Source organism: Anomaloglossus baeobatrachus, chromosome 11, assembly GCF_048569485.1.
Source record: "Anomaloglossus baeobatrachus isolate aAnoBae1 chromosome 11, aAnoBae1.hap1, whole genome shotgun sequence".
NCBI lineage: Eukaryota > Metazoa > Chordata > Amphibia > Anura > Aromobatidae > Anomaloglossus > Anomaloglossus baeobatrachus.
The window spans coordinates 180,855,836-180,881,722 of NC_134363.1; the positions used below are offsets into that span (position 1 = coordinate 180,855,836).

Consider the following 25,887-nt stretch of genomic DNA (forward strand, 5'->3'; position numbering starts at 1 on the left):
GCAGGGCATCTGCTCGGTCTGGATGTGGGGAGGTTCTGAAGAACCGAGCTGGAGGACGAGAACTGAACTCGATTCTGTACCCGCGAGACAAAATGTTTGTCACCCACCGGTCTTTGACCTGTGACATCCAAATGTCGGAAAAGCGGGAGAGCCTGCCCCCGACCGGAGATGCGGAGGGGGGGGGCTGGAAGTCATGAGGTAGCCGCTTTGGAAGCGGTTCCTCCATTTGCTTTCTTGGGGCGTGCGTGAGCCCGCCAGGAATCTGAGACTCTTTGCGTCCTCTGAGTCCCTTTGGACGAGGAGAATTGTGTCTTGCCCGAACCTCGAAAGGACTGAAACCTCTGCTGCCATTTTTTCTGCTGAGGTTTGCTTGATCTGGGCTGGGGTAAGGAAGAGTCTTTACCCTTGGACTGTTTAATGATGTCAGCCAATGGCTCGCCAAACAGTCTATCTCTAGATAAAGGCAAGCTGGTTAAACATTTTTTGGAACCAGCATCTGCTTTCCAGTCCTTTAACCACAAGGCTCTGCGCAAAACTACCGAATTGGCGGACGCCATTGAGGTGCGGCTGGTAGATTCTAGGACCGCATTGATAGCGTAAGACGCAAACGCAGACATCTGCGAGGTAAGGGACGCCACTTGCGGCACCGCTGGATGTATGATAGCATCCACTTTTGCTAAACCAGCTGAAATAGCTTGGAGTGCCCATACGGCTGCGAATGCCGGAGCAAACGACGCGCCGATAGCTTCATAGACAGATTTTAACCAAAGGTCCATCTGTCTGTCATTGGCATCCTTAAGTGAAGCGCCATCCTCCACTGCAACTATGGATCTAGCTGCAAGTTTGGAAATCGGGGGGTCTACTTTTGGACACTGGGTCCAGCGCTTGACCACATCAGGGGGGAAAGGAAAACGTGTATCCTTAGAACGTTAGGAGAAACGCCTTTCTGGATGAGCGTCGTGTTTCTGGATTGACTCTCTGAAGTCAGAGTGATCCAAGAAAGCACTCAATTTACGCTTGGGATAGAGGAAACGAAACTTCTCCTGCTCTGCAGCTGCCTCCTCTGCAGCAGGAGCTGGGGGAGAAATATCCAACAGTCTATTGATGGCTGAGATAAGCTCGTTTACCATGGCGTCCCCATCCGGGGTATCCAGATTGAGAGGGGTTCCAGGATAAGACTCCTGATCACTCTCTTCAGACGCATCACAGGGCGACTGATTGCGCTGAGACCCTGAGCAGTGTGATGACGTTGAGGGTCTTTCCCAGCGAGCTCGCTTAGGGTGGCTGGGGCTATCATCTGAGTCATAATACTCAGCCTGGGAAGCCGGGGACCCCCTTGCAGTCTGGATTAATTCCAACTGAGGGGGATTAGAGGACAGAGACCTCGCCGTGTCCATAGACTGAGCCCCAGTCATGGATTGCAAAGTTTCAAGGATTTTTGCCATAGTCACAGACATTCAATCAGCAAAAACTGCAAAGTCTGTCCCTGACACCGGGGCAGGACTTACAAGCGTCTCAGCCTGGGTCACTACCCCTCCGGACTCCGGCTGGCGAAGCAGCACCGGATCTGAGCATTGCACACAATGGGGGTCTTTGGAACCTGCTGGTAGAGCAGCCCCACATGCAGCACACGCAGTGTACACAGCCCTAGCCTTGGCAGCCTTGCGTTTTGTGGATGACATGTTGCTGCCTCCTCAGAGCGATCTGGGGTATCCAGCCAGGAAGCGACCTCACAGTGCAAGAAATAAATAAATATATATATCTGGTGACACAGTACACCAATGCACACTGAGGCACTAGAGGGGCCAGCTGAAATGCCGCTTACCGCCCGCTTAAGAGCGGGTGTGTGGTCTCCAAAAGCCCCCTAGTCCAGGTCTCCCAGAGCCTTGCGTCCTTCCTCTAGCCAGACTGCATGTAATGGCTGCTGGCGTCCTGGGAGAGGAGGGGGGGCGGGCCCTGGGCGTTCCTGGCTAAGAGCGGGAAGCCTGCTTCCCTCTGTGCCTAGTGAGAGGGCTGGAGCATGTAAATCAGGCTCCAGCCCTCGTCGCTGCTGCGAAACAGCGTCTCTCCCCTACCCTGATTGACAGGGTGGGGGCGGGAACGAAGCGGAGCTAGGCCGCAAAAGCCGGGGACTGGATTTATAAACGCCGCCGCCGTAAAAGCGCGGTCGGCGTGTCCCCGGCGCACTACAAGTCACAGCAGCGCCGCCGGTCCAGTGGGGGTCGGCGCTGCGTTCCCACAACACAAAAGTCCCCCAGTAAACTGCAGGAACACCAACTCAATCGTTACGGTCCCCGGCGCACTACAACACCCAGCCAGCCCGGAGTGTGCCTGTGCCTGCCGGGGACACAGAGTACCTGTATGATGCAGGGCCTTGTCCCTGATTGTACTCCTGCTCCGTATCCATCAGGTGCTATGGGTCTGTGGATGGAGCCCGGCGTCAGAGCTTAGAGGCCGGCAGGATCCCACTTCCACAGAGCCCTACAAGGGGATGTGGAAGGAAAACAGCATGTGGGCTCCAGCCCCTGTACCAGCAATAGGTACCTCAACCTTACAACACCATCCACGGGTGAGAAGGGAGCATGCTGGGGGCCCTATATGGGCCCTCTTTTCTTCCATCCGAAATAGTCAGCAGCTACTGCTGACTAAAATCTGTGGAGCCATGCGTGGATGTCTGACCTCCTTCGCACAAAGCTTGAAAACTGGAGAACCCGTGATACCACGGGGGGGTATAGCCAGAAGGGGAGGGGCCTTGCACTTTTTAGTGTAGTGCTTTGTGTGGCCTCCGGAGGGCAGTAGCTATACCCCAATCGTCTGGGTCTCCCAATAGAGCGCTGAAGAAAGAGAAAGAGGGCGAGGGGTGAAGAAGAGAAAGAGGGCGAGGGGTGAAGAAGAGAAAGAGGGCGAGGGGTGAAGAAGAGAAAGAGGGCGAGGGGTGAAGAAGAGAAAGAGGGCGAGGGGTGAAGAAGAGAAAGAGGGCGAGGGGTGAAGAAGAGAAAGAGGGCGAGGGGTGAAGAAGAGAAAGAGGGCGAGGGGTGAAGAAGAGAAAGATGGCGAGGGGTGAAGGCGAAGAGAAAGAGGGCGAGGGGTGAAGGCGAAGAGAAAGAGGGCGAGGGGTGAAGGCGAAGAGAAAGAGGGCGAGGGGTGAAGGCGAAGAGAAAGAGGGCGAGGGGTGAAGGCGAAGAGAAAGAGGGCGAGGGGTGAAGGCGAAGAAAAAGAGGGCGAGGGGTGAAGAAGAGAAAGAGGGCGAGGGGTGAAGGCGAAGAGAAAGAGGGCGAGGGGTGAAGGCGAAGAAAAAGAGGGCGAGGGGTGAAGAAGAGAAAGAGGGCGAGGGGTGAAGGCGAAGAAAAAGAGGGCGAGGGGTGAAGAAGAGAAAGAGGGCGAGGGGTGAAGGCGAAGAAAAAGAGGGCGAGGGGTGAAGAAGAGAAAGAGGGCGAGGGGTGAAGAGAAAGAGGGCGAGGGGTGAAGAGAAAGAGGGCGAGGGGTAAAGGCGAAGAGAAAGAGGGCGAGGGGTTAAGGCAACGAGAAAGCGGGTGAGGGGTGAAGGCAAATAGGGGGAGGGGTGAAGGCAAATAGGGGGAGGGGTGAAGGCAAATAGGGGGAGGGGTGAAGGCACATAGGGGGAGGGGTGAAGGCACATAGGGGGAGGGGTGAAGGCACGGCGCATGCTCCTGAAGCCGCAGCATTGGGACCGTAGCACGGCACTATAAAGCTCTTCATCGTGTGACCGCCGGGTGCCGCCAGCATGGCAGAGCTGCAGGGTAGTAACAGATCACAGCCGTCACTCCTGTAGCCGGGGCTACACCGATGCCGAGAGTTGCATAAATACATGAAGGGAGGAATAAAACGATTCCACCAGACTACCACAGCTTATCCTGATCCCTTCCTCAAGACTGCCCCCTCCCCACCGGTCCCCTCCCTCCAGACTCCTCCCCACCGGTCCCCTCCCTCCAGACTCCTCCCCACCGGTCCCCTCCCTCCAGACTCCTCCCCACCGGTCCCCTCCCTCCAGACTCCTCCCCACCGGTCCCCTCCCTCCAGACTCCTCCCCACCGGTCCCCTCCCTCCAGACTCCTCCCCACCGGTCCCTTCCCTCCAGACTCCTCCCCACCGGTCCCCTCCCTCCAGACTCCTCCCCACCGGTCTCTTTCCTCCAAACTCCTCCCACCAGTCCACTACCTCCAAACTCCTCAACACCAGTCCCACTCTCCAGATTCCTCCCTCTAGTCCCCTCTCCATCGGTCCCTTTCCTCCAGACTTCACCCACAAGTCGGCTCCTCCCTCCAGACTGCTCCCATCAGCCCCACCCTCAAGACTCCTCCCTTTCCAGCCTCCTCCCCCATCAGTCCCCACCCTCCTTCCAATCGGCTCCTCCCTCCAGACTCCTTCCAATCGGCTCCTCCCTCCAGACTCCTTCCAATCGGCTCCTCCCTCCAGACTCCTTCCAATCGGCTCCTCCCTCCAGACTCCTTCCAATCGGCTCCTCCCTCCAGACTCCTTCCCATCGGCTCCTCCCCATTGGCTCCTCCCTCCAGACTCCTTCCCATTGGCTCCTCCCTCCAGACTCCTTCCCATTGGCTCCTCCCTCCAGACTCCTTCCCATTGGCTCCTCCCTCCAGACTCCTTCCCATTGGCTCCTCCCTCCAGACTCCTTCCCATTGGCTCCTCCCTCCAGAATTCCCTGTTCCCTAGGTATGAGCACTTAAGCAACATTATGTTGTTAGTGCAGCTAAAAAAGGAAAATGAAGCCGCTTTGCATATACTGTTGTCTCAGTTATCCCCTATTATTTTGTGAATTCAGCTCCTGAGCAGACCCGGAGTTGTGCATTACTCTTAGCGATCACTGATAGACCTAGTGAGCAGAGTAAAACCTGATCACACCACACGTGGCCTTTGTTTGTAACCAAAGACAATCAGGTCGGGTGGGAGCTGTATACACAAAACGGTAAGAGCTGGTAACCAAGGACATTTGCAAAGAGGTTTACATTTTTTTTGTTGCAGATGGAAAATATCCCATTAAATTCTGTCCCGTATTTTCAGACCACGTTCCCACGTCATTGTACCACGATGTGTGACCTGTGGGACGTCGCAGAGGATTTGTACTGCACCCGGTCACAGAGCAGACCCCCGGCCGGTGCAGCGCGGCCACAGCGGGACCTACCATCACGGCTTGCTGCACCAGGGTGTTGCTGTGCTCACACATGTTCTTCAGGATCTTGTTTGCCGCGTTGTGGCGCGCGGTGGTGGTAGATTTCGAGGCGACAGTCAGGGGGTAAATGAGAGCCTGCGGGGGAAACAACAGACCGTGTCAAAATAAGAGGAGGGGGTCATTAGCGCACATGTGCGCCCCTCAACAGCACGCAGGCAGAAGAGTCACAGGAAGGAATGATAATCTGCCCCCGTAATCAGCCGCCCTGGGGACAATTACCCCGCTGCACATGGAGGAGGGGCGGCCCAAATACCGAGCGGACAATCGTGAGGAAAGACAAGTGCAAATGGGGTGAAACTAACGGCCCCTCACCCCACAGACCCGAAACCACGGTACACAGGGGCTGCTGAACAGCAATGTGCACGATGTAACCAGAATATACAAGAGCGGATACAGGACGAACACCCTGCAACACAGCGATGCAAACATCCCAGATATGTGGGGTCTTATCCCCCCAACACCACGTGATATGGATCCTCAGATCACATTATATCAATACAGCAACTGGGTGACATGTAATGTAAATGTATGTACACAGTCACTGCACTAGCAGAATAGGGAGTGCAGCTCTGGAGTATAATACAGGAGGTAACTCAGGGTTAGTGATGAGCGGGCACTACCATGCTCAGGTGCTCAGTACTGGTAACTAGTGATGAGCGGGCACTACCATGTGCAGTACTCGTAACTAGTGATGAGCGGGCACTACCATGCTCGGGTGCTCAGTACTGGTAACTAGTGATGAGCGGGCACTACCATGCTCGGGTGCTCAGTACTGGTAACTAGTGATGAGCGGGCACTTACATGCTCGGGTGCTCTGTACTCGTAACTAGTGATGAGCGGGCACTACCATGCTCAGATGCTCTGTACTGGTAACTAGTGATGAGCGGGCACTACCATGCTCAGATGCTCAGTACTGGTAACTAGTGATGAGCGGGCACTACCATGCTCAGGTGCTCTGTATTAGTGATGAGCGGGCACTACCATGCTCGGGTGCTCAGTACTGGTAACTAGTAATGAGCGGGCACTACCATGCTCGGGAGCTCAGTACTGGTAACTAGTGATGAGCGGGCACTACCATGCTCAGGTGCTCAGTACTGGTAACTAGTGATGAGCGGGCACTACCATGCTCAGGTGCTCAGTACTGGTAACTAGTAATGAGCGGGCAGTACCATGCTCAGGTGCTCAGTACTGGTAACTAGTGATGAGTGGGCACTACCATGCTCGGGTGCTCAGTACTGGTAACTAGTGATGAGCGGGCACTACCATGCTCAGGTGCTCAGTACTCGTAACTAGTAATGAGCGGGCACTACCATGCTCAGGTGCTCAGTACTGGTAACTAGTGATGAGTGGGCACTACCATGCTCGGGTGCTCAGTACTGGTAACTAGTGATGAGTGGGCACTACCATGCTCGGGTGCTCAGTACTGGTAACTAGTGATGAGTGGGCACTACCATGCTCGGGTGCTCAGTACTGGTAACTAGTGATGAGCGGGCACTTACATGCTCGGGTGCTCTGTATTAGTGATGAGCGGGCACTACCATGCTCAGATGCTCAGTACTGGTAACTAGTGATGAGCGGGCACTACCATGCTCAGGTGCTCTGCATTAGTGACGAGCGGGCACTACCATGCTCGGGTGCTCAGTACTGGTAACTAGTGATGAGCGGGCACTACCATGCTCAGGTGCTCAGTACTGGTAACTAGTGATGAGCGGGCACTACCATGCTCAGGTGCTCAGTACTGGTAACTAGTGATGAGCTGGCACTACCATGCTCGGGTGCTCAGTACTGGTAACTAGTGATGAGCGGACACCACCATGCTCGGGTGCTCAGTACTCGTAACTAGTGATGAGCGGGCGTCAAGGGAGGAATTTTGGGTGAAGACTGCTAATGGTATCTTCATACAGGGAATCCAGAGATGGTGCCGTATTAGCTGTATACCAGTGCCGATATATCAATGTATAAGACAATGAACACACAGACATGTTCTCTCCTTCAGCCAGCGTCATCAACTGAACTCGTGTATTTAATAGATCCAATTATACAGTATGCATGAATAACCTTAAAGCTAGAACACAGAATTTTGGGGAGTCTTCCACTCCTTAATTTCTCTTAGCATATTGTAAAACACATCTTTGTTCATCGTACATTCTGTGTGAACACTACTGATAAGACTTTTACTTATCATTATGAAACTTTCACTGTTTATACATCTTTTCACTTATCCTTGGTAACCCCTTCATGACTATACAACTTAGAATTATATTAAGGGTCCATGCGATGGCTACATAGATAGACAGATAATTATGCAACTACATCTATATTTTGATTATTTACATAAACAGATATTCTTATTACGTTTGAACAAAGAAGCTATAGCTTAGGCCCCCTCCACAGTCCCCTTTTAATAAAATATTTGTGAATATTGTACTCAATAAGAGCAGTTTTATGCTCAGTTTGGCGCAACTCAAGTACCCAAGTATAATAGAAGTCAATGAGGATCTTGAGCATTTTTCCGGAAAAGTTCTCGTTAAATGCTTGAGTTCCCCATTGACTTGTCCAGACCAGGAAACAGACGCCAGGAATATAATGAGAGCCTCACTCTGCGCCAGTATCAATACTCTCCGTCCTCCTCCGCTGGACTCGCAGTGCGCTCCATTGTGCTTTGTGCTCCGGTGGTGAGGCAGTGATATCACCACATTTCGTATCTGCCTCATTGTTCCCAAATGTTACGATGATTCTTATAACTACAAACATCTCATTCCCGGCCGGCGCCGGAGGAGAGGATCCAATTTCATGGTGAATTCCGAGGCGGATTTGTTGTCACCCGTCCCAGGAAGCGTGAACTCCGGTCTGATCCCCCCGATGACCGATCCCTCCACCCTGGAGTGTAGTGAATGGCGCAGACATAGGCTCCTGGTGTATGTACAGCTGTAGGGCACTGTTCACACCGGCACCAGTATACAAGAACCTCAATACAAACAATATACGGCAATAGTAACCCCCGGCGGTGTATCTGCGGATACCTGTGGGTGATAGCGGCCGATATCTGTGAGCAGCTGGTGGATGAGGCGTCCGACCAGAGGCCTGGGGGTGTCTATCCTCGCGATCAGCTGAGGGATAACCTGCAAATAGCAAACACAACATTCATTCATTATCGTTTATTCGGGGAATCTTCACCTTCGTTGTCGTCAGCCGTGTAATACGGGTCATCAGTGGATGTGGAGGGGCCGGGCGCCGCGGTGTGCACAGACCGGGTGGGCACTAATATAGTGTAGGTCACCTTGTGCGGCTACAACGGCTCTGACCGGGCAGCACACGGGCACCGTATTACTCCGCCATATACCGGGAACACCCCACAAGACCCTCCGTACGCCGGGAACACCCCACAAGACCCTCCGTATGCCGGGAACACCCCACAAGACCCTCCATATACCGAAAACACCCCACAAGACCCTCCGTATACTGAAAACACCCCACAAGACCCTCCGTATACTGAAAACACCCCACAAGACCCTCCGTATACCGGGAACACCCCACAAGACCCTCCGTATATCGGTAACACCATACAAGACCCTCCGTATACCGAGAACACCCCACAAGTCCCTCCATATACCGGGAACACCCCACAAGACCCTCCATATACCGAGAACACCCCACAAGACCCTCCGTATATCGGTAACACCATACAAGACCCTCCGTATACCGAGAACATCCCACAAGTCCCTCCATATACCGGGAACACCCCACAAGACCCTCCATATACCGAGAACACCCCACAAGACCCTCCGTATACCGAGAACACCCCACAAGACCCTCCGTATACCGAGAACACCCCACAAGACCCTCCGTATACCGGGAACACCCCACAAGACCCTCCGTATACCGGGAACACCGCACAAGACCCTCCGTATACCGGGAACACCCCACAAGACCCTCCATATACCGGGAACACCCCACAAGACCCTCCATATACCGAGAACACCCCACAAGACCCTCCGTATACCGAGAACACCCCACAAGACCCTCCGTATACCGAGAACACCCCACAAGACCCTCCGTATACCGAGAACACCCCACAAGACCCTCCGTATACCGGGAACACCCCACAAGACCCTCCGTATACCGGGAACACCCCACAAGACCCTCCATATACCTGGAACACCCCACAAGACCCTCCGTATACTGAAAACACCCCACAAGACCCTCCGTATACCGGGAACACCCCACAAGACCCTCCGTATACCGGGAACACCCCACAAGACCCTCCGTATATCGGTAACACCATACAAGACCCTCCGTATACCGAGAACACCCCACAAGTCCCTCCATATACCGGGAACACCCCACAAGACCCTCCGTATACCGAGAACACCCCACAAGACCCTCCGTATACCGGGAACACCCCACAAGACCCTCCGTATACCGGGAACACCCCACAAGACCCTCCGTATACCGGGAACACCCCACAAGACCCTCCATATACCGGGAACACCCCACAAGACCCTCCATATACCGAGAACACCCCACAAGACCCTCCGTTTACCGAGAACACCCCACAAGACCATCCGTATACCGAGAACACCCCACAAGACCCTCCGTATATCGGTAACACCATACACTTGTCAGGTACAATTGTAACAAGACAATAATCACTATCCTCTCTCCTCCCGCCAGTGGTGGTATTGTTGTGACTGCGCAGTGTAGATATACGTGCGTATACACGAGTGAGTATATATCTGACGGCCGGCTGTCACGAATGCTGCATGTGTGGTCACGTAGGCTACGTGTGTGGTCACGTAGGCTGCGTGTGTGGTCACGTAGGCTGCGTGTGTGGTCACGTAGGCTGCGTGTGTGGTCACGTAGGCTGCGTGTGTGGTCACGTAGGCTGCGTGTGTGGTCACGTAGGCTGCGTGTGTGGTCACGTAGGCTGTATGTGTGGTCACGTATGCTGTGTGGTCACGTATGCTGCATGTGTGGTCACGTATGCTGTATGTGTGGTCACGTATGCTGCATGTGTGGTCACGTATGCTGCATGTGTGGTCACGTATGCTGTATGTGTGGTGACGTATGCTGCATGTGTGGTCACGTATGCTGCATGTGTGGTCACGTATGCTGTATGTGTGGTCACGTATGCTGCATGTGTGGTCACGTATGCTGTATGTGTGGTGACGTATGCTGCATGTGTGGTGACGTATGCTGTATGTGTGGTGACGTATGCTGCATGTGTGGTCACGTATGCTGCATGTGTGGTCACGTATGCTGTATGTGTGGTCACGTATGCTGCATGTGTGGTCACGTATGCTGTATGTGTGGTGACGTATGCTGCATGTGTGGTGACGTATGCTGTATGTGTGGTCACGTGGCCAGGAATCAGTACAGGGTGATGTATCGCAGGGGGATGACGTATGAGAGCGGTTTTAGGTTTCTTTATGAAAACCACATGGGGGCTCCCGGCATGTTTCATGATATAAACAAGAGCGTTCAGGAAAGGAATGATCCTCGCAGCCGGAGCGATGCGGACCCCGGGCACAGCCGCCGTACACTGCTCCTACCTGCAGCCGGAGCGATGCGGACCCCGGGGTACAGCCGCCGTACACTGCTCCTACCTGCAGCCGGAGCGATGCGGACCCCGGGGTACAGCCGCCGTACACTGCTCCTACCTGCAGCCACGTATGCGGACCCTGGGGGTACAGCCGCCGTACACTGCTCCTACCTGCAGCCACGTATACTGACCCCGGGGTACAGCCGCTGTACACTGCTCCTACCTGCAGCCACGTATACTGACCCCGGGGTACAGCCGCTGTACACTGCTCCTACCTGCAGCCACGTATGCTGACCCCGGGGGTACAGCCACCGTACACTGCTCTTACCTGCAGCCACGTGTCTATCTGAATGGTCTTGATCCCCTCCACGAGCGCTTCGTTCACATCGGCCCAGTGTCCATAATCAAACCAGAGAGTCAGGACCCTGCGGGGGCAACACAATGGTGCGTGAGCCGTCATGCCACCGCATGAAACCCAGAAACATTCATCAATCCCTCGCAAGGTGACCTGACCGGAAAGGTGAAGGGGTAGAAGGTATCCGACAGGGCGAAGGCCACAAATCATGCATCCAAGTATTTTGGGGTCCGACCTCTGGGACCCCCATCCTGAGAGTTACAGGTGAGCAGTTCGCTTCAGCTCTATGCATCCATGTAAGTTTCGCCCGACCCCACTCCTTTGAATGGGGGCACACTACAGATCCCAGCACAGCCGGGGGGCCAGAGTGGCACTGTGCAAGGAAGCCTCATTCAGATTAAGGACGGCACTCTGCATCTTCTGACTGCCCCCATGGTGGATATGTACCCCATATTCTCAGGATTAGGGGGGGGTCGGAGAGGTATCTATACCCCCGTTGTCAGGATTAGGGGGGGGGGGTCGGAGAGGTATACAGTGCCTACAAGTAGTATTCAACCCCCTGCAGATTTAGCAGGTTTGATAAGATGCAAATAAGTTAGAGCCTGCAAACTTCAAACAAGAGCAGGATTTATTAACAGATGCATAATTCTTACAAACCAACAAGTTATGTTGCTCAGTTAAATTTTAATAAATTTTCAACATAAAAGTGTGGGTCAATTATTATTCAACCCCTAGGTTTAATATTTTGTGGAATAACCCTTGTTTGCAATTACAGCTAATAATCGTCTTTTATAAGACCTGATCAGGCCGGCACAGGTCTCTGGAGTTATCTTGGCCCACTCCTCCATGCAGATCTTCTCCAAGTTATCTAGGTTCCTTGGGTGTCTCATGTGGACTTTAATCTTGAGCTCCTTCCACAAGTTTTCAATTGGGTTAAGGTCAGGAGACTGACTAGGCCACTGCAACACCTTGATTTTTTCCCTCTTGAACCAGGCCTTGGTTTTCTTGGCTGTGTGCTTTGGGTCGTTGTCTTGTTGGAAGATGAAATGACGACCCATCTTAAGATCCTTGATGGAGGAGCGGAGGTTCTTGGCCAAAATATCCAGGTAGGCCGTGCTATCCATCTTCCCATGGATGCGGACCAGATGGCCAGGCCCCTTGGCTGAGAAACAGCCCCACAGCATGATGCTGCCACCACCATGCTTGACTGTAGGGATGGTATTCTTGGGGTGTATACAGTGCCATCCAGTCTCCAAACGTCACGTGTGTGGTTGGCACCAAAGGTCTCGATCTTGGTCTCATCAGACCAGAGAACCTTGAACCAGTCTGTCTCAGAGTCCTCCAAGTGATCATGAGCAAACTGTAGACGAGCCTTGACATGACGCTTTGAAAGTAAAGGTACCTTTCGGGCTCGTCTGGAACGGAGACCATTGCGGTGGAGTACGTTACTTATGGTATTGACTGAAACCAATGTCCCCACTGCCATGAGATCTTCCCGGAGCTCCTTCCTTGTTGTCCTTGGGTTAGCCTTGACTCTTCGGACAAGCCTGGCCTCGGCACAGGAGGAAACTTTCAAAGGCTGTCCAGGCCGTGGAAGACTAACAGTAGTTCCATAAGCCTTCCACTTCCGGATGATGCTCCCAACAGTGGAGACAGGTAGGGCCAACTCCTTGGAAAGGGTTTTGTACCCCTAGAGGTAAATCCGGAGATATGACGATAAATCATGATATTCAAGTATGTCAGGAAGCCCTCTCCTGGTGTCACCCCCCCTTTCCTTCACACAACTGGTTTAGCAACAAATCCCATGGCCATCTCCTGTGATATGGAGATGAGGTGGTGTGGGAACAATGGACACAGGATGACTCCCTGCCGTCACCCTGTAACAAGAGTTGTATCTCATTAGCAAGGCTATGGAACTAGCTAGACAGAACGACTCCAGTAAAAAATGGTTCATATCTCGCAAGCCATATTTCCGATAAATACGGCAACCATAAAAATGGTGTCTCCGCATGCGGACGATGCCGGCACACCCTTTTTATGGGAGCAGGACATTGGGAAATGCCCCAGGCGTGATATCAGCCAATGGGGAACTGGCAGGCAGGTCATGAGTCCCCTCGTTCTGTAGCTAAATTCATAACTGTCACAATGAGAGCATTGGCGTCCGCCTACGACGCTCCCAGGCAAAGTTATGGCCCATATTCCATGTTGTGGATTGTCCATAACTCAAGCCAGGGGTGGAGCAGTGCTCCCTCTGAGGTCACTAAGGTAGGAGGGGACCTGGATTTGCCCAGGTTGATAACCCTACTTCGGCCATTTTCCAGTGTTCTTTTCGCTGGGGGCACGTGTAGGACACATCTGTGGGAAGGATCCTAGAAACCTGGGTACAGCGCCCCCCTGTGGCCAGACGCAACAAGGTAACTGCTGGAACTGTGTATGCCTGTTTGTAACCCATGCTTTGATTGTAACTGTACTCTGACATATGTATATTCTGTAGATTCCCTATTGTATATATTGTAGTTTCTAGTGTGCTTTAGGCTGATTAAATTATATAATTAATCTTGGGCTGTTCTGTTATCTCGATCTTGAATCCCACGTCTGTGTGTTCGGCTAATAGTTACCGTGAAGCGGTTGGTGGCAGCGAGTTTGTGCCAAGGATTATTGTGGGGAGGCCAGTGAGATTCGGGGAGATTTTATATATTCCGCCCGCGGAGGTCGGGGGAATATATACCCTACTCTCACCGGGGACCCTTCAATAATCGGCATAAGTAGTATAGCGGCCTCCTTGCTTATTGTCGGGCAATTCCATAATTGGCCTGACTATAAGAGGGGCGCTAGAGAGCGCGTCACGTGCTCTGTCTGTCGGTCGGGAGGTATAAAGGAGGGGTGACCCCCACTTGTTACCCCCCGATTGTGACGTACTGGTAGCCAGCGCGGGGGATTTCTGAGTGACCCCCCGGTGGTTTGTGACATATTGGTGGCATAGCGGTGGGATCGAGATAATAGTGTGTGTGAGTGTGAGACCCATACTCCCAGACACTAAAGACTGCCTGCAGCAGCTGTGGCTGCTGGGGTCTTCAGACTAGCTCAACACTAGAGTGTCAGAGTGCAGATACTGTAAGGTGTGTGGAGGCATCAGGTGTCAGTTCTGTGTCAGTGACCAAAGTCTGCAAGAATGGCTGAGAGCACCAGGAGCAAAGCCAAAGGAATGGCCGATGCTCAGGCCAGAGACGATGAGGAGGTTGTCCACGAGCCCTCCAAGAGCCCGACGCCAGAGAACAGCTCTGCAGAGGACATCGCACAACCTGGCACTGCTGGACAAAATGAGGAGGAGCTCGCCCAAGGGTCCTCAACGAGCCAGATGCCAGCCCTCCGCTCTGCAATGGACAGTGAATCACCAGGCTCCGCAGCGGGCCGCAGATCACCACGTGCCATTCCACCGAGCCTGGGAGGCTCGGATAGCCTTCTTCAAATGGCTATGGCCCTTCTCCAGGCTGGAGACCAGGAGGGCTACAAGGAACTCCTGGCAGAGCGCAGGGCAGAGCGGCAGGCAGCGCGTGAAGAGCGCCAGGCAGAGCGTGAGGCTGCGGAGCGACGGCAACAGGCAGACCGTGACCACCAGCTGCAGCTAGCTCAGCTCCGGCCCTCATCAGCCACACGTGACCTTCAAGACACCAAACTTCCAAAGGTCCGTGTTGAGGACTTCCCAGTGCTGGAGAAGGATGGAGACTTGGACTCTTTCTTGACTGCTTTTGAACGGACTTGCTTGCAGCACCATCTGGACAAGGAGCAGTGGGCCAAATACCTGACCCCCCGTTTAAGGGGTAAGGCCCTGGATATCCTTGGGGACTTGCCTGCTGAGGCAGATCAGGGCTACGACACCATCAAGCGGGCCCTGATCCAACAGTACAACCTCACTCCAGAGTCCTACCGCAAGAAGTTCCGGAGCCTACAGAAGGGACCAAAGGACTCCTGGGCTGACCACCGGCGGGCACTTGCCCGAGCTGCCGACCACTGGACCCAAGGCCTGCAGCTTTCCACCGGACCGGAGATCCTGGACTTGTTCATCACGGAGCAACTCTTGTGGAACTGCCCTGAGGATCTCCGCCAGTTCATCCGAGACCAGAAGCCAAAGGGGTCCACGGCTACAGCTGCCCTTGCCGATGACTACACCAACAACCGGGCCCCTGAGGCCAGGAGAGCGGCCACCAGCAGCACCTGGAGAGGGGGTAAGATGAATTCTGCGACTGCCCCACCTGCCCCTAGACTGCAGGGGGTGTCCCCCTCAACTCCCCTCTCCAGGCCCGTGGCGGAACCAAGACGGTGCCACCAGTGCAACCTACCTGGACACTTCAAGGCCATGTGCCCTCAGCGTCCCAAGGCCCCGGCTCCGTCCCCGTCCCAAGGGCCGCCCAAGGTGTATTGTGTGGGTGGGGGTGGTGGTAGGTCCCTGGACAGCTTCCAACCTGTCACCGTCGGCCGGTCTGTGACCATAGGACTGCGAGACAGCGCCTCGGAGGTGACTCTGGTGCGGCCTGAGATGGTGTCCCCCCAAGACTTGATCCCTGGAAAAACCCTCGCTGTCTCCGGGATTGGAGGCACTGACCCGGCGCTGCCTGTTGCTGACATTTATGTGGACTGGGGCGCAGGGCGGGGGGTGAGGGAGGTGGGGGTAACTGATCGGATCCCTGCAAACGTGCTACTTGGGACAGATTTGGGGCAGATAACCTCCCAGTTTGGGCCCCAACCAAGGGCTGAACCTTCAGCCAGTACTGACATGACTCCTGACAATGTTAATGTGTTATCTATGAATGATGTAAGGGAGGAGGGAGTGAACTCTGATATTTCTGCTTGCACAGACACCATAGACACACACGCAGCTGCAGCTGTGACAGGAGGGGAGGGGGTCAGAGAAAGGTGTGACAATGCCTCTACAAGTAACCAGCCTGTGAGCTGGGATCTGTTGCCCTCTGCAGGGATAAGCAGAGAGCAGGGTGCTGCAGGGGGAGAACCAGTGTGTGGGGTGGGGGCTACCACAGCAAATGTGGGGTCCCCAGAGATTTCACAGCGGGGTTCTGTTGCTGCAGGAGGGGAACAGGCAGGTGAGATTGGGGCCGGTCCAGGAGCGGAAGTGCTCCCAGGTAAGATCTCGGTGCATGGTTCCCCCACAACCGGGGTGTCAGGAAGCCAGGTCGGTCTGCCTGAACCGGCGACTTGGTCAGGAACGGAGGAGGAGCAGGCACGACCCACGGTCGCAGCGGCTGTGGCCGCTGTCACCCGCAGTGGGAGTGCTGGAAGCCAAGGGGCCTCCCGGAGGTCCGATAGCTCTTCCCCTTCTGACCAAGTGGCAGCCGAGTCAGGTGGAGGCCAGGACACAGGTCCCGGGGTACTGACCGAAGATGTGACAGTCTCGTCGATTCTGGCCACATCTAGTCAGGGGTTTCAGGCAGCGTTAGAAGCTGACGACAGCCTGAAAGCTCTTAAGGAGCAGGCGGCACAGCCTCCCTCGGACTCGGACCCGGAGCGAGTGGTCTGGGACCAAGGACGGCTGTACCGGGCCACGGTCCAGCAGGGTTCACCGGAGGCGTGGCCCAGGGACCGACAGTTGGTGGTACCCTATCCGTTCCGGACGGAGTTGTTGCGGATCGCACATGAGATTCCGATGGCCGGACACCTAGGGATCGCTAAGACCAAGGCCAGGTTAAACCAGCATTTCTACTGGCCAAAAATGGGGGCCGATGTGGCTGCCTACTGCCGTTCGTGTGAAACCTGTCAGAGAGTGGGGAAGGCGGGGCCACGCCCCAAAGCCCCACTAGTATCTCTGCCAATCATCGATGAGCCTTTCAGGAGGGTGGCTGTGGATCTGGTCGGCCCGCTGGCCATCCCCAGCAGCTCCGGGAAACGCTTCCTACTGACGGTAGTGGACTATGCCACCCGGTACCCAGAAGCAGTGGCCTTGTCGTCCATTCGGGCTGACAAGGTGGCCACCGCATTGCTGGAGATTTTCTCCCGAGTGGGTTTTCCCCAGGAAATGCTCACTGACCGGGGGACCCAATTCATGTCCCAGCTGATGGAGGCCCTCTGTAAGCAAGTCCAGGTGCGACATCTGGTGGCCAGCCCGTACCATCCACAGACTAATGGCCTGTGCGAGCGGTTCAATGGCACCTTAAAGCAGATGCTTAAGATGTTGGTCGACTCCCATGGGCGTGACTGGGAGCGGTATCTCCCACACCTGTTATTTGCTTACCGGGAGGTTCCACAGGCCTCAACAGGATTCTCACCGTTTGAGCTCCTGTACGGGCGACGTGTGCGGGGCCCCCTGGCTCTGGTGAAAGAGGCTTGGGAAGGGGATTTGGCCACCCCTGGAGTGTCGGTTATCGAGTATGTCATGCGCTTCCGGGACAAAATGCAGGCCTTGACGCAACTGGTACACGACAATATGGCTCAAGCCCAGGCCGATCAGAAGCGTTGGTACGACCAGAACGCTTGTGAGAGGACCTACCAAGTGGGTCAAAAGGTGTGGGTACTGGTCCCCGTACCACAGGACAAGCTTCAGGCAGCCTGGGAAGGCCCATACCTCGTGTACCAGCAGCTCAACCCTGTGACGTACCTGGTCACCCTGGACCCTGCCCGTGGAAGGCGGAAGCCCTTCCATGTGAACATGATGAAGGCACATCATGAGCGGGAGGCATGTGCGCTCCCCGTGTGCAACCTGCCCGAGGAGGGAGAAGCGGAAACCCTCTTGGATATGCTAGCCCAGGTTAGGGCAGGCGGATCCATTGAGGATGTGGAGGTTGGCCACCAGCTCTTGGAGGACCAACGGTCCCAGCTGTGGGCCACCCTACACCCCTTCCGGGGGTTGTTTACCAACCAGCCCGGAAGGACTGACTTGGCTGTCCATCACGTGGACACTGGGGATCATCCCCCGATCCGGCGTTCAGCATATCGGGTCTCCCTGGAGGTGCAGCAACACATGCGCCAGGAGATTGACGAGATGCTGAAGCTGGGGGTGATCCAGGCATCCAACAGCGCTTGGGCCTCGCCTGTAGTCCTCGTCCCTAAGAAGGACCGAACCACTCGGTTCTGCGTGGACTACAGGGGGCTCAATGCTGTCACGGTCGCCGATGCGTACCCAATGCCACGCATCGATGACCTGCTCGATCAGTTGGCCGGGGCTCAGTACCTGACCATCATGGACCTGAGCCGGGGATATTGGCAGATCCCCCTGACTCGCAAGGCCAGGGAACGCTCTGCCTTTATTACCCCATTTGGACTGTACGAGTCCACGGTGATGCCATTCGGGATGAGGAATGCCCCTGCCACTTTCCAGCGGATGGTCAACACCCTGCTCAAGGGACTTGAAGGGTACGCGGCCGCGTACCTGGATGACATTGCCGTCTTCAGTCCCACCTGGGAAGATCACCTAGAGCATCTAGCACAGGTGCTCAGGCGGGTCCACCGGGCAGGTTTGACCATCAAGCCGGGCAAGTGTCAGCTGGCCATGAGCGAGGTCCAGTACCTCGGTCACCGGGTAGGCGGGGGAACACTGAAGCCCGAGCCTGAGAAAGTGGAGGCCATCGCATCCTGGCCCACCCCCAGGACCAAGAAGCAGGTGATGTCCTTCTTGGGGACCGCTGGGTACTATAGGAGGTTTGTTCCATGCTATAGTAGCCTGGCAAAGCCCCTGACGGACCTCACCAAGAAGAAGCTGCCCTCTGCAGTCGATTGGACAATGGACTGCGAGACAGCCTTCCGGGCCCTAAAGGACGCCCTGTCCAGCCCGCCCGTGCTACAGGCAGCCGACTTCACGCGGCCGTTTGTAGTACAGACCGACGCCAGTGACTTCGGCCTCGGTGCGGTGCTCAGCCAGGTGGACTCTGCGAGCCAAGAGCACCCAGTCTTGTACCTGAGCAGGAAGCTGTTACCGAGGGAAGTGGCCTATTCCACAATGGAGAAGGAGTGCCTGGCCATAGTGTGGGCCCTGCAGCGTCTGCAACCCTATCTATACGGGCGCCACTTCATCGTGGAGACGGACCACAACCCCCTCAGCTGGTTGCACACCGTCTCTGGGACGAATGGGCGACTGTTGCGATGGAGCCTTGCGCTCCAGCAATACAACTTCACCATTCGCCACAAAAGGGGCCGTGACCACGGTAACGCAGACGGGCTGTCCCGACAAGGAGAGGTCGCGGACGGGCGCACGGGGGAACACCGGAGTGTGCTGCCCCCTAGCGCCCTCAAAAGGGGGGAGGTGTGAGGTAAATCCGGAGATATGACGATAAATCATGATATTCAAGTATGTCAGGAAGCCCTCTCCTGGTGTCACCCCCCCTTTCCTTCACACAACTGGTTTAGCAACAAATCCCATGGCCATCTCCTGTGATATGGAGATGAGGTGGTGTGGGAACAATGGACACAGGATGACTCCCTGCCGTCACCCTGTAACAAGAGTTGTATCTCATTAGCAAGGCTATGGAACTAGCTAGACAGAACGACTCCAGTAAAAAATGGTTCATATCTCGCAAGCCATATTTCCGATAAATACGGCAACCATAAAAATGGTGTCTCCGCATGCGGACGATGCCGGCACACCCTTTTTATGGGAGCAGGACATTGGGAAATGCCCCAGGCGTGATATCAGCCAATGGGGAACTGGCAGGCAGGTCATGAGTCCCCTCGTTCTGTAGCTAAATTCATAACTGTCACAATGAGAGCATTGGCGTCCGCCTACGACGCTCCCAGGCAAAGTTATGGCCCATATTCCATGTTGTGGATTGTCCATAACTCAAGCCAGGGGTGGAGCAGTGCTCCCTCTGAGGTCACTAAGGTAGGAGGGGACCTGGATTTGCCCAGGTTGATAACCCTACTTCGGCCATTTTCCAGTGTTCTTTTCGCTGGGGGCACGTGTAGGAAACATCTGTGGGAAGGATCCTAGAAACCTGGGTACAGCGCCCCCCTGTGGCCAGACGCAACAAGGTAACTGCTGGAACTGTGTATGCCTGTTTGTAACCCATGCTTTGATTGTAACTGTACTCTGACATATGTATATTCTGTAGATTCCCTATTGTATATATTGTAGTTTCTAGTGTGCTTTAGGCTGATTAAATTATATAATTAATCTTGGGCTGTTCTGTTATCTCGATCTTGAATCCCACGTCTGTGTGTTCGGCTAATAGTTACCGTGAAGCGGTTGGTGGCAGCGAGTTTGTGCCAAGGATTATTGTGGGGAGGCCAGTGAGATTCAGGGAGATTTTATATATTCCGCCCGCGGAGGTCGGGGGAATATATACCCTACTCTCACCGGGGACCCTTCAATAATCGGCATAAGTAGTATAGCGGCCTCCTTGCTTATTGTCGGGCAATTCCATAATTGGCCTGACTATAAGAGGGGCGCTAGAGAGCGCGTCACGTGCTCTGTCTGTCGGTCGGGAGGTATAAAGGAGGGGTGACCCCCACTTGTTACCCCCCGATTGTGACGTACTGGTAGCCAGCGCGGGGGATTTCTGAGTGACCCCCCGGTGGTTTGTGACATACCCCTTGCCAGCCTTGTGACCCTCCACGATCTTGTCTCTGATGGCCTTGGAATGCTCCTTTGTCTTTCCCATGTTGACCAAGTATGAGTGCTGTTCACAAGTTTGGGGAGGGTCTTAATTAGTCAGAAAAGGCTGGAAAAAGAGATAATTAATCCTAACATGTGAAGCTCATTGTTCTTTGTGCCTGAAGAAGGGAATTTTGTTACTTACCGTAAATTCCTTTTCTTCTAGCTCTTATTGGGAGACCCAGACGATTGGGTGTATAGCACTGCCTCCGGAGGCCACACAAAGCAATTACACTAAAAAGTGTAAGGCCCCTCCCCTTCTGGCTATACACCCCCAGTGGGATCACTGGCTCACCAGTTTTAGTGCAAAAGCAAGAAGGAGGAAAGCCAATAACTGGTTTAAACAAATTCTCTCCGAGTAACATCGGAGAACTGAAAAACCGTTCAACATGAACAACATGTGTACCCGCAAACAAACCAACAATCCCGAAGGACAACAGGGCGGGTGCTGGGTCTCCCAATAAGAGCTAGAAGAAAAGGAATTTACGGTAAGTAACAAAATTCCCTTCTTCTTCGGCGCTCTATTGGGAGACCCAGACGATTGGGACGTCCAAAAGCTGTCCCTGGGTGGGTAAAGAAATACCTCATGTTAGAGCTGCAAGACAGCCCTCCCCTACGGGGAGGCAACTGCCGCCTGCAGGACTCTTCTACCTAGGCTGGCGTCCGCCGAAGCATAGGTATGCACCTGATAATGTTTGGTGAAAGTGTGCAGACTCGACCAGGTAGCTGCCTGGCACACCTGTTGAGCCGTAGCCTGGTGTCGTAATGCCCAGGATGCACCCACGGCTCTGGTAGAATGGGCCTTCAGCCCTGATGGAACCGGAAGCCCAGCAGAACGGTAGGCTTCAAGAATTGGTTCTTTGATCCATCGAGCCAGGGTGGCCTTAGAAGCCTGCGACCCTTTGCGCTTACCAGCGACAAGGACAAAGAGTGCATCCGAACGGCGCAAGGGCGCCGTGCGGGAAATGTAGATTCTGAGTGCTCTCACCAGATCTAACAAATGTAAATCCTTCTCATACCGATGAACTGCATGAGGACAAAACGAAGGCAAAAAGATATCCTGATTAAGATGAAAAGAGGATACCACCTTCGGGAGAAACTCCTGAATAGGGCGCAGCACAACCTTGTCCTGGTGGAAGACCAGGAAGGGAGCCTTGGATGATAGTGCTGCCAGCTCAGACACTCTCCGAAGAGATGTGATCGCTACCAGAAAAGCCACTTTCTGTGATAGTCTAGAAAGTGAGACCTCCTTCAGAGGCTCGAAGGGCGGCTTCTGGAGGGCAACTAGTACCCTGTTCAGATCCCATGGATCTAACGGCCGCTTGTACGGGGGTACGATATGGCAAACCCCCTGTAGGAACGTGCGCACCTTAGGAAGGCGTGCCAAACGCCTCTGAAAAAAGACGGATAGCGCCGAGACCTGACCTTTAAGGGAGCCGAGCGACAAACCTTTTTCTAACCCAGATTGCAGGAAAGAAAGAAAGGTAGGCAATGCAAATGGCCAGGGAGACACTCCCTGAGCAGAGCACCAGGATAAAAATATCCTCCACGTTCTGTGGTAGATCTTAGCGGACGTGGGCTTCCTAGCCTGTCTCATGGTGGCAACGACCCCTTGGGATAATCCTGAAGACCCTAGGATCCAGGACTCAATGGCCACACAGTCAGGTTCAGGGCCGCAGAATTCCGATGGAAAAACGGCCCTTGGGACAGTAAGTCTGGTCGGTCTGGGAGTGCCCACGGTTGGCCGACCGTGAGCTGCCACAGATCCGGATACCACGCCCTCCTCGGCCAGTCTGGGGCGACAAGTATGACGCGGCTGCAATCGGATCTGATCTTGCGTAGCACTCTGGGCAAGAGTGCCAGAGGTGGAAACACATAAGGGAGCCGGAACTGCGACCAATCTTGCACTAGGGCGTCTGCCGCCAGCGCTCTTTGATCGCGAGACCGTGCCATGAAGGTTGGGACCTTGTTGTTGTGCCGTGACGCCATTAGGTCGACGTCCGGCACCCCCCAGCGGCGACAGATTTCCTGAAACACGTCTGGGTGAAGGGACCATTCCCCTGCGTCCATGCCCTGGCGACTGAGGAAGTCCGCTTCCCAGTTTTCTACGCCGGGGATGTGAACTGCGGATATGGTGGAGGCTGTGGCTTCCACCCACATCAGAATCCGCCGGACTTCCTGGAAGGCTTGCCGACTGCGTGTCCCCCCTTGGTGGTTGATGTATGCCACCGCTTGTGAGGTAAATCCGGAGATATGACGATAAATCATGACATTCAAGTCATGTCAGGAAGCCCTCTCCTGGTGTCAACCCCCCTTTCCCCCACACAACTGGTTTAGCAACAAACTCCATGGCCATGTCCTGTGATATGGAAATTAGGTGGCTTTGGGACAATGGACACAGGATGGCTCCCTGCCGTCACCCTGTAGTAGGAGCTGCTATCTAATTAGCAAGGCTCTGGAAATAGCCAGACAGAACGACTCCAGTAAAAAATGGTTCATATCTCGCAAGCCATATTTCCGATAAATATGGCAACCATAAAAATGGTGTCTCCGCATGTGGACGATGCCGGCACCCCCTTTTTATGGGAACAGGACATTGGGAAATGCCCCAGGCGTGATATCAGCCAATGGGGAACTGGCAGACAGGTCATGAGTCCCCTCGTTCTGTAGCTAAATTCATAACTGTCACAATGAGAGCATTGGCGTCTGCCTACGACGCTCCCAGGCAAAGTTATAGCCAAAATCCCCTTTGCTGGATAATTCTGATCCATGCAGGGGGAGTGGCAGTGCTTCCCTGTGAGGTCACTAAGGTAGGAGGGGACCTGGATCTGCCCAGGTTGATAACCCTACTTCGGCCATTTTCCAGCGTTCTTCTGCTCGGGGGCCTGGTTGGGACAGACCTGTGAGAGAGTTCCTGGAAACCTGGTCTACAGCGCCCCCCTGTGGCCAGACACACAAGGTAACTGATGTAATTGTATACCTGTTTGTAACCCATGCTTTGCTTGTAACTGTACTCTGACATAACTGTATATTCTGTAGATTCCCTATTGTATATATTGTAGTTTCTAGTGTGCTTTAGGCGATTAAATTATATAATTAATCCTGGGCTGTTCTGTTATCTCGATCTTGAATCCCACGTCTGTGTGTTCGGCTAATAGTTACCGTAAATCGGTTGGTGGCAGCGAGTTGTGCCAAGGATTATTGTGGGGAGGCCAGTGAGATTCGGGAAGATATTATATATTCCGCCCGCGGAGGTCGGGGGAATATATACCCTACTCTCACCGGGGACCCTTCAATAATCGGCATAAGTAGTATAGCGGCCTCCTTGCTTATTGTCGGGCAATTCCATAATTGGCCTGACTATAAGAGGGGCGCTAGAGAGCGCGTCACGTGCTCTGTCTGTCGGTCGGGAGGTATAAAGGAGGGGTGACCCCACTTGTTACCCCCCGATTGTGACGTACTGGTAGCCAGCGCGGGGGATTTCTGAGTGACCCCCCCGGTGGTTTGTGACATATTGGTGGCATAGCGGTGGGATCGAGATAATAGTGTGTGTGAGTGTGAGACCCATACTCCCAGACACTAAAGACTGCCTGCAGCAGCTGTGGCTGCTGGGGTCTTCAGACTAGCTCAACACTAGAGTGTCAGAGTGCAGATACTGTAAGGTGTGTGGAGGCATCAGGTGTCAGTTCTGTGTCAGTGACCAAAGTCTGCAACAATGGCTGAGAGCACCAGGAGCAAAGCCAAAGGAATGGCCGATGCTCAGGCCAGAGACGATGAGGAGGTTGTCCACGAGTCCTCCAGGAGCCCGACGCCAGAGAACAGCTCTGCAGAGGACATCGCACAACCTTGCACTGCTGGACAAGATGAGGAGGAGCTCGCCCAAGGTTCCTCAACGAGCCAGATGCCAGCCCTCCGCTCTGCAATGGACAGTGAAGCACCAGGCTCCGCAGCGGGCCGCAGATCACCACGTGCCATTCCACCGAGCCTGGGAGGCTCGGATAGCCTTCTTCAAATGGCTATGGCCCTTCTCCAGGCTGGAGACCGGGATACCTACGAGATACTCATGGCAGAGCGCAGGGCAGAGCGGCAGGCAGCGCGTGAAGAGCGCCAGGCAGAGCGTGACTACCAGCTGCAGCTAGCTCAGCTCCGGCCCTCATCAGCCACACGTGACCTTCAAGACACCAAACTTCCAAAGGTCCGTGTTGAGGACTTCCCAGTGCTGGAGAAGGATGGAGACTTGGACTCTTTCTTGACTGCTTTTGAGCGGACTTGCTTGCAGCACCATCTGAACAAGGACCAGTGGGCCAAATACCTGACCCCCCGTTTAAGGGGTAAGGCCCTGGATATCCTTGGGGACTTGCCTGCTGAGGCAGATCAGGGCTACGACACCATCAAGCGGGCCCTGATCCAACAGTACAACCTCACCCCGGAGTCCTACCGCAAGAAGTTCCGGAGCCTACAGAAGGGACCAAAGGACTCCTGGGCTGACCACCGGCGGGCACTTGCCCGAGCTGCCGACCACTGGACCCAAGGCCTGCAGCTTTCCACCGGACCGGAGATCCTGGACTTGTTCATCACGGAGCAACTCTTGTGGAACTGCCCTGAGGATCTCCGCCAGTTCATCCGAGACCAGAAGCCAAAGGGATCCACGGCTACAGCTGCCCTGGCAGATGACTACACCAACAATCGGGCTCCTGAAGCCAGGAGAGCAGCCACCAGCAGCACCTGGAGAGGGGGTAAGATGAACTCTGCGACTGCCCCACCTGCCCCTAGACTGCAGGGGGTGTCCCCCTCAACTCCCCTCTCCAGGCCCGTGGCAGAGCCAAGACGGTGCCACCAGTGCAACCTACCTGGACACTTCAAGGCCATGTGCCCTCAGCGTCCCAAGGCCCCGGCTCCGTCCCCGTCCCAAGGGCCGCCCAAAGTGTATTGTGTGGGTGGGGGTGGTGGTAGGTCCCTGGACAGCTTCCAACCTGTCACCGTCGGCCGGTCTGTGACCATAGGACTGCGAGACAGCGCCTCGGAGGTGACTCTGGTGCGGCCTGAGATGGTGTCCCCCCAAGACTTGATCCCTGGAAAAACCCTCGCTGTCTCCGGGATTGGAGGCATTGACCCGGCGCTGCCTGTTGCTGACATTTATGTGGACTGGGGCGCAGGGCGAGGGGTGAGGGAGGTGGGGGTAACTG

At 54.7% G+C, this 25,887-nt stretch overlaps 1 protein-coding gene across 1 annotated transcript in view; it reads right to left on the minus strand.

Annotated features, from left to right (window-relative positions):
- MTOR (mechanistic target of rapamycin kinase) overlaps nt 1-25,887 on the minus strand; it is a 262,102-nt gene that overhangs the window by 26,853 nt on the left and 209,362 nt on the right. The window contains exons 43-45 of the mRNA XM_075327360.1: nt 11,080-11,176; nt 8,233-8,331; nt 5,162-5,284 (exon numbers count right to left, since the gene is read on the minus strand). Of these exons, the coding sequence (XP_075183475.1) occupies nt 5,162-5,284; nt 8,233-8,331; nt 11,080-11,176 (319 nt within the window). The remainder of the gene's footprint in view (nt 1-5,161; nt 5,285-8,232; nt 8,332-11,079; nt 11,177-25,887) is intronic.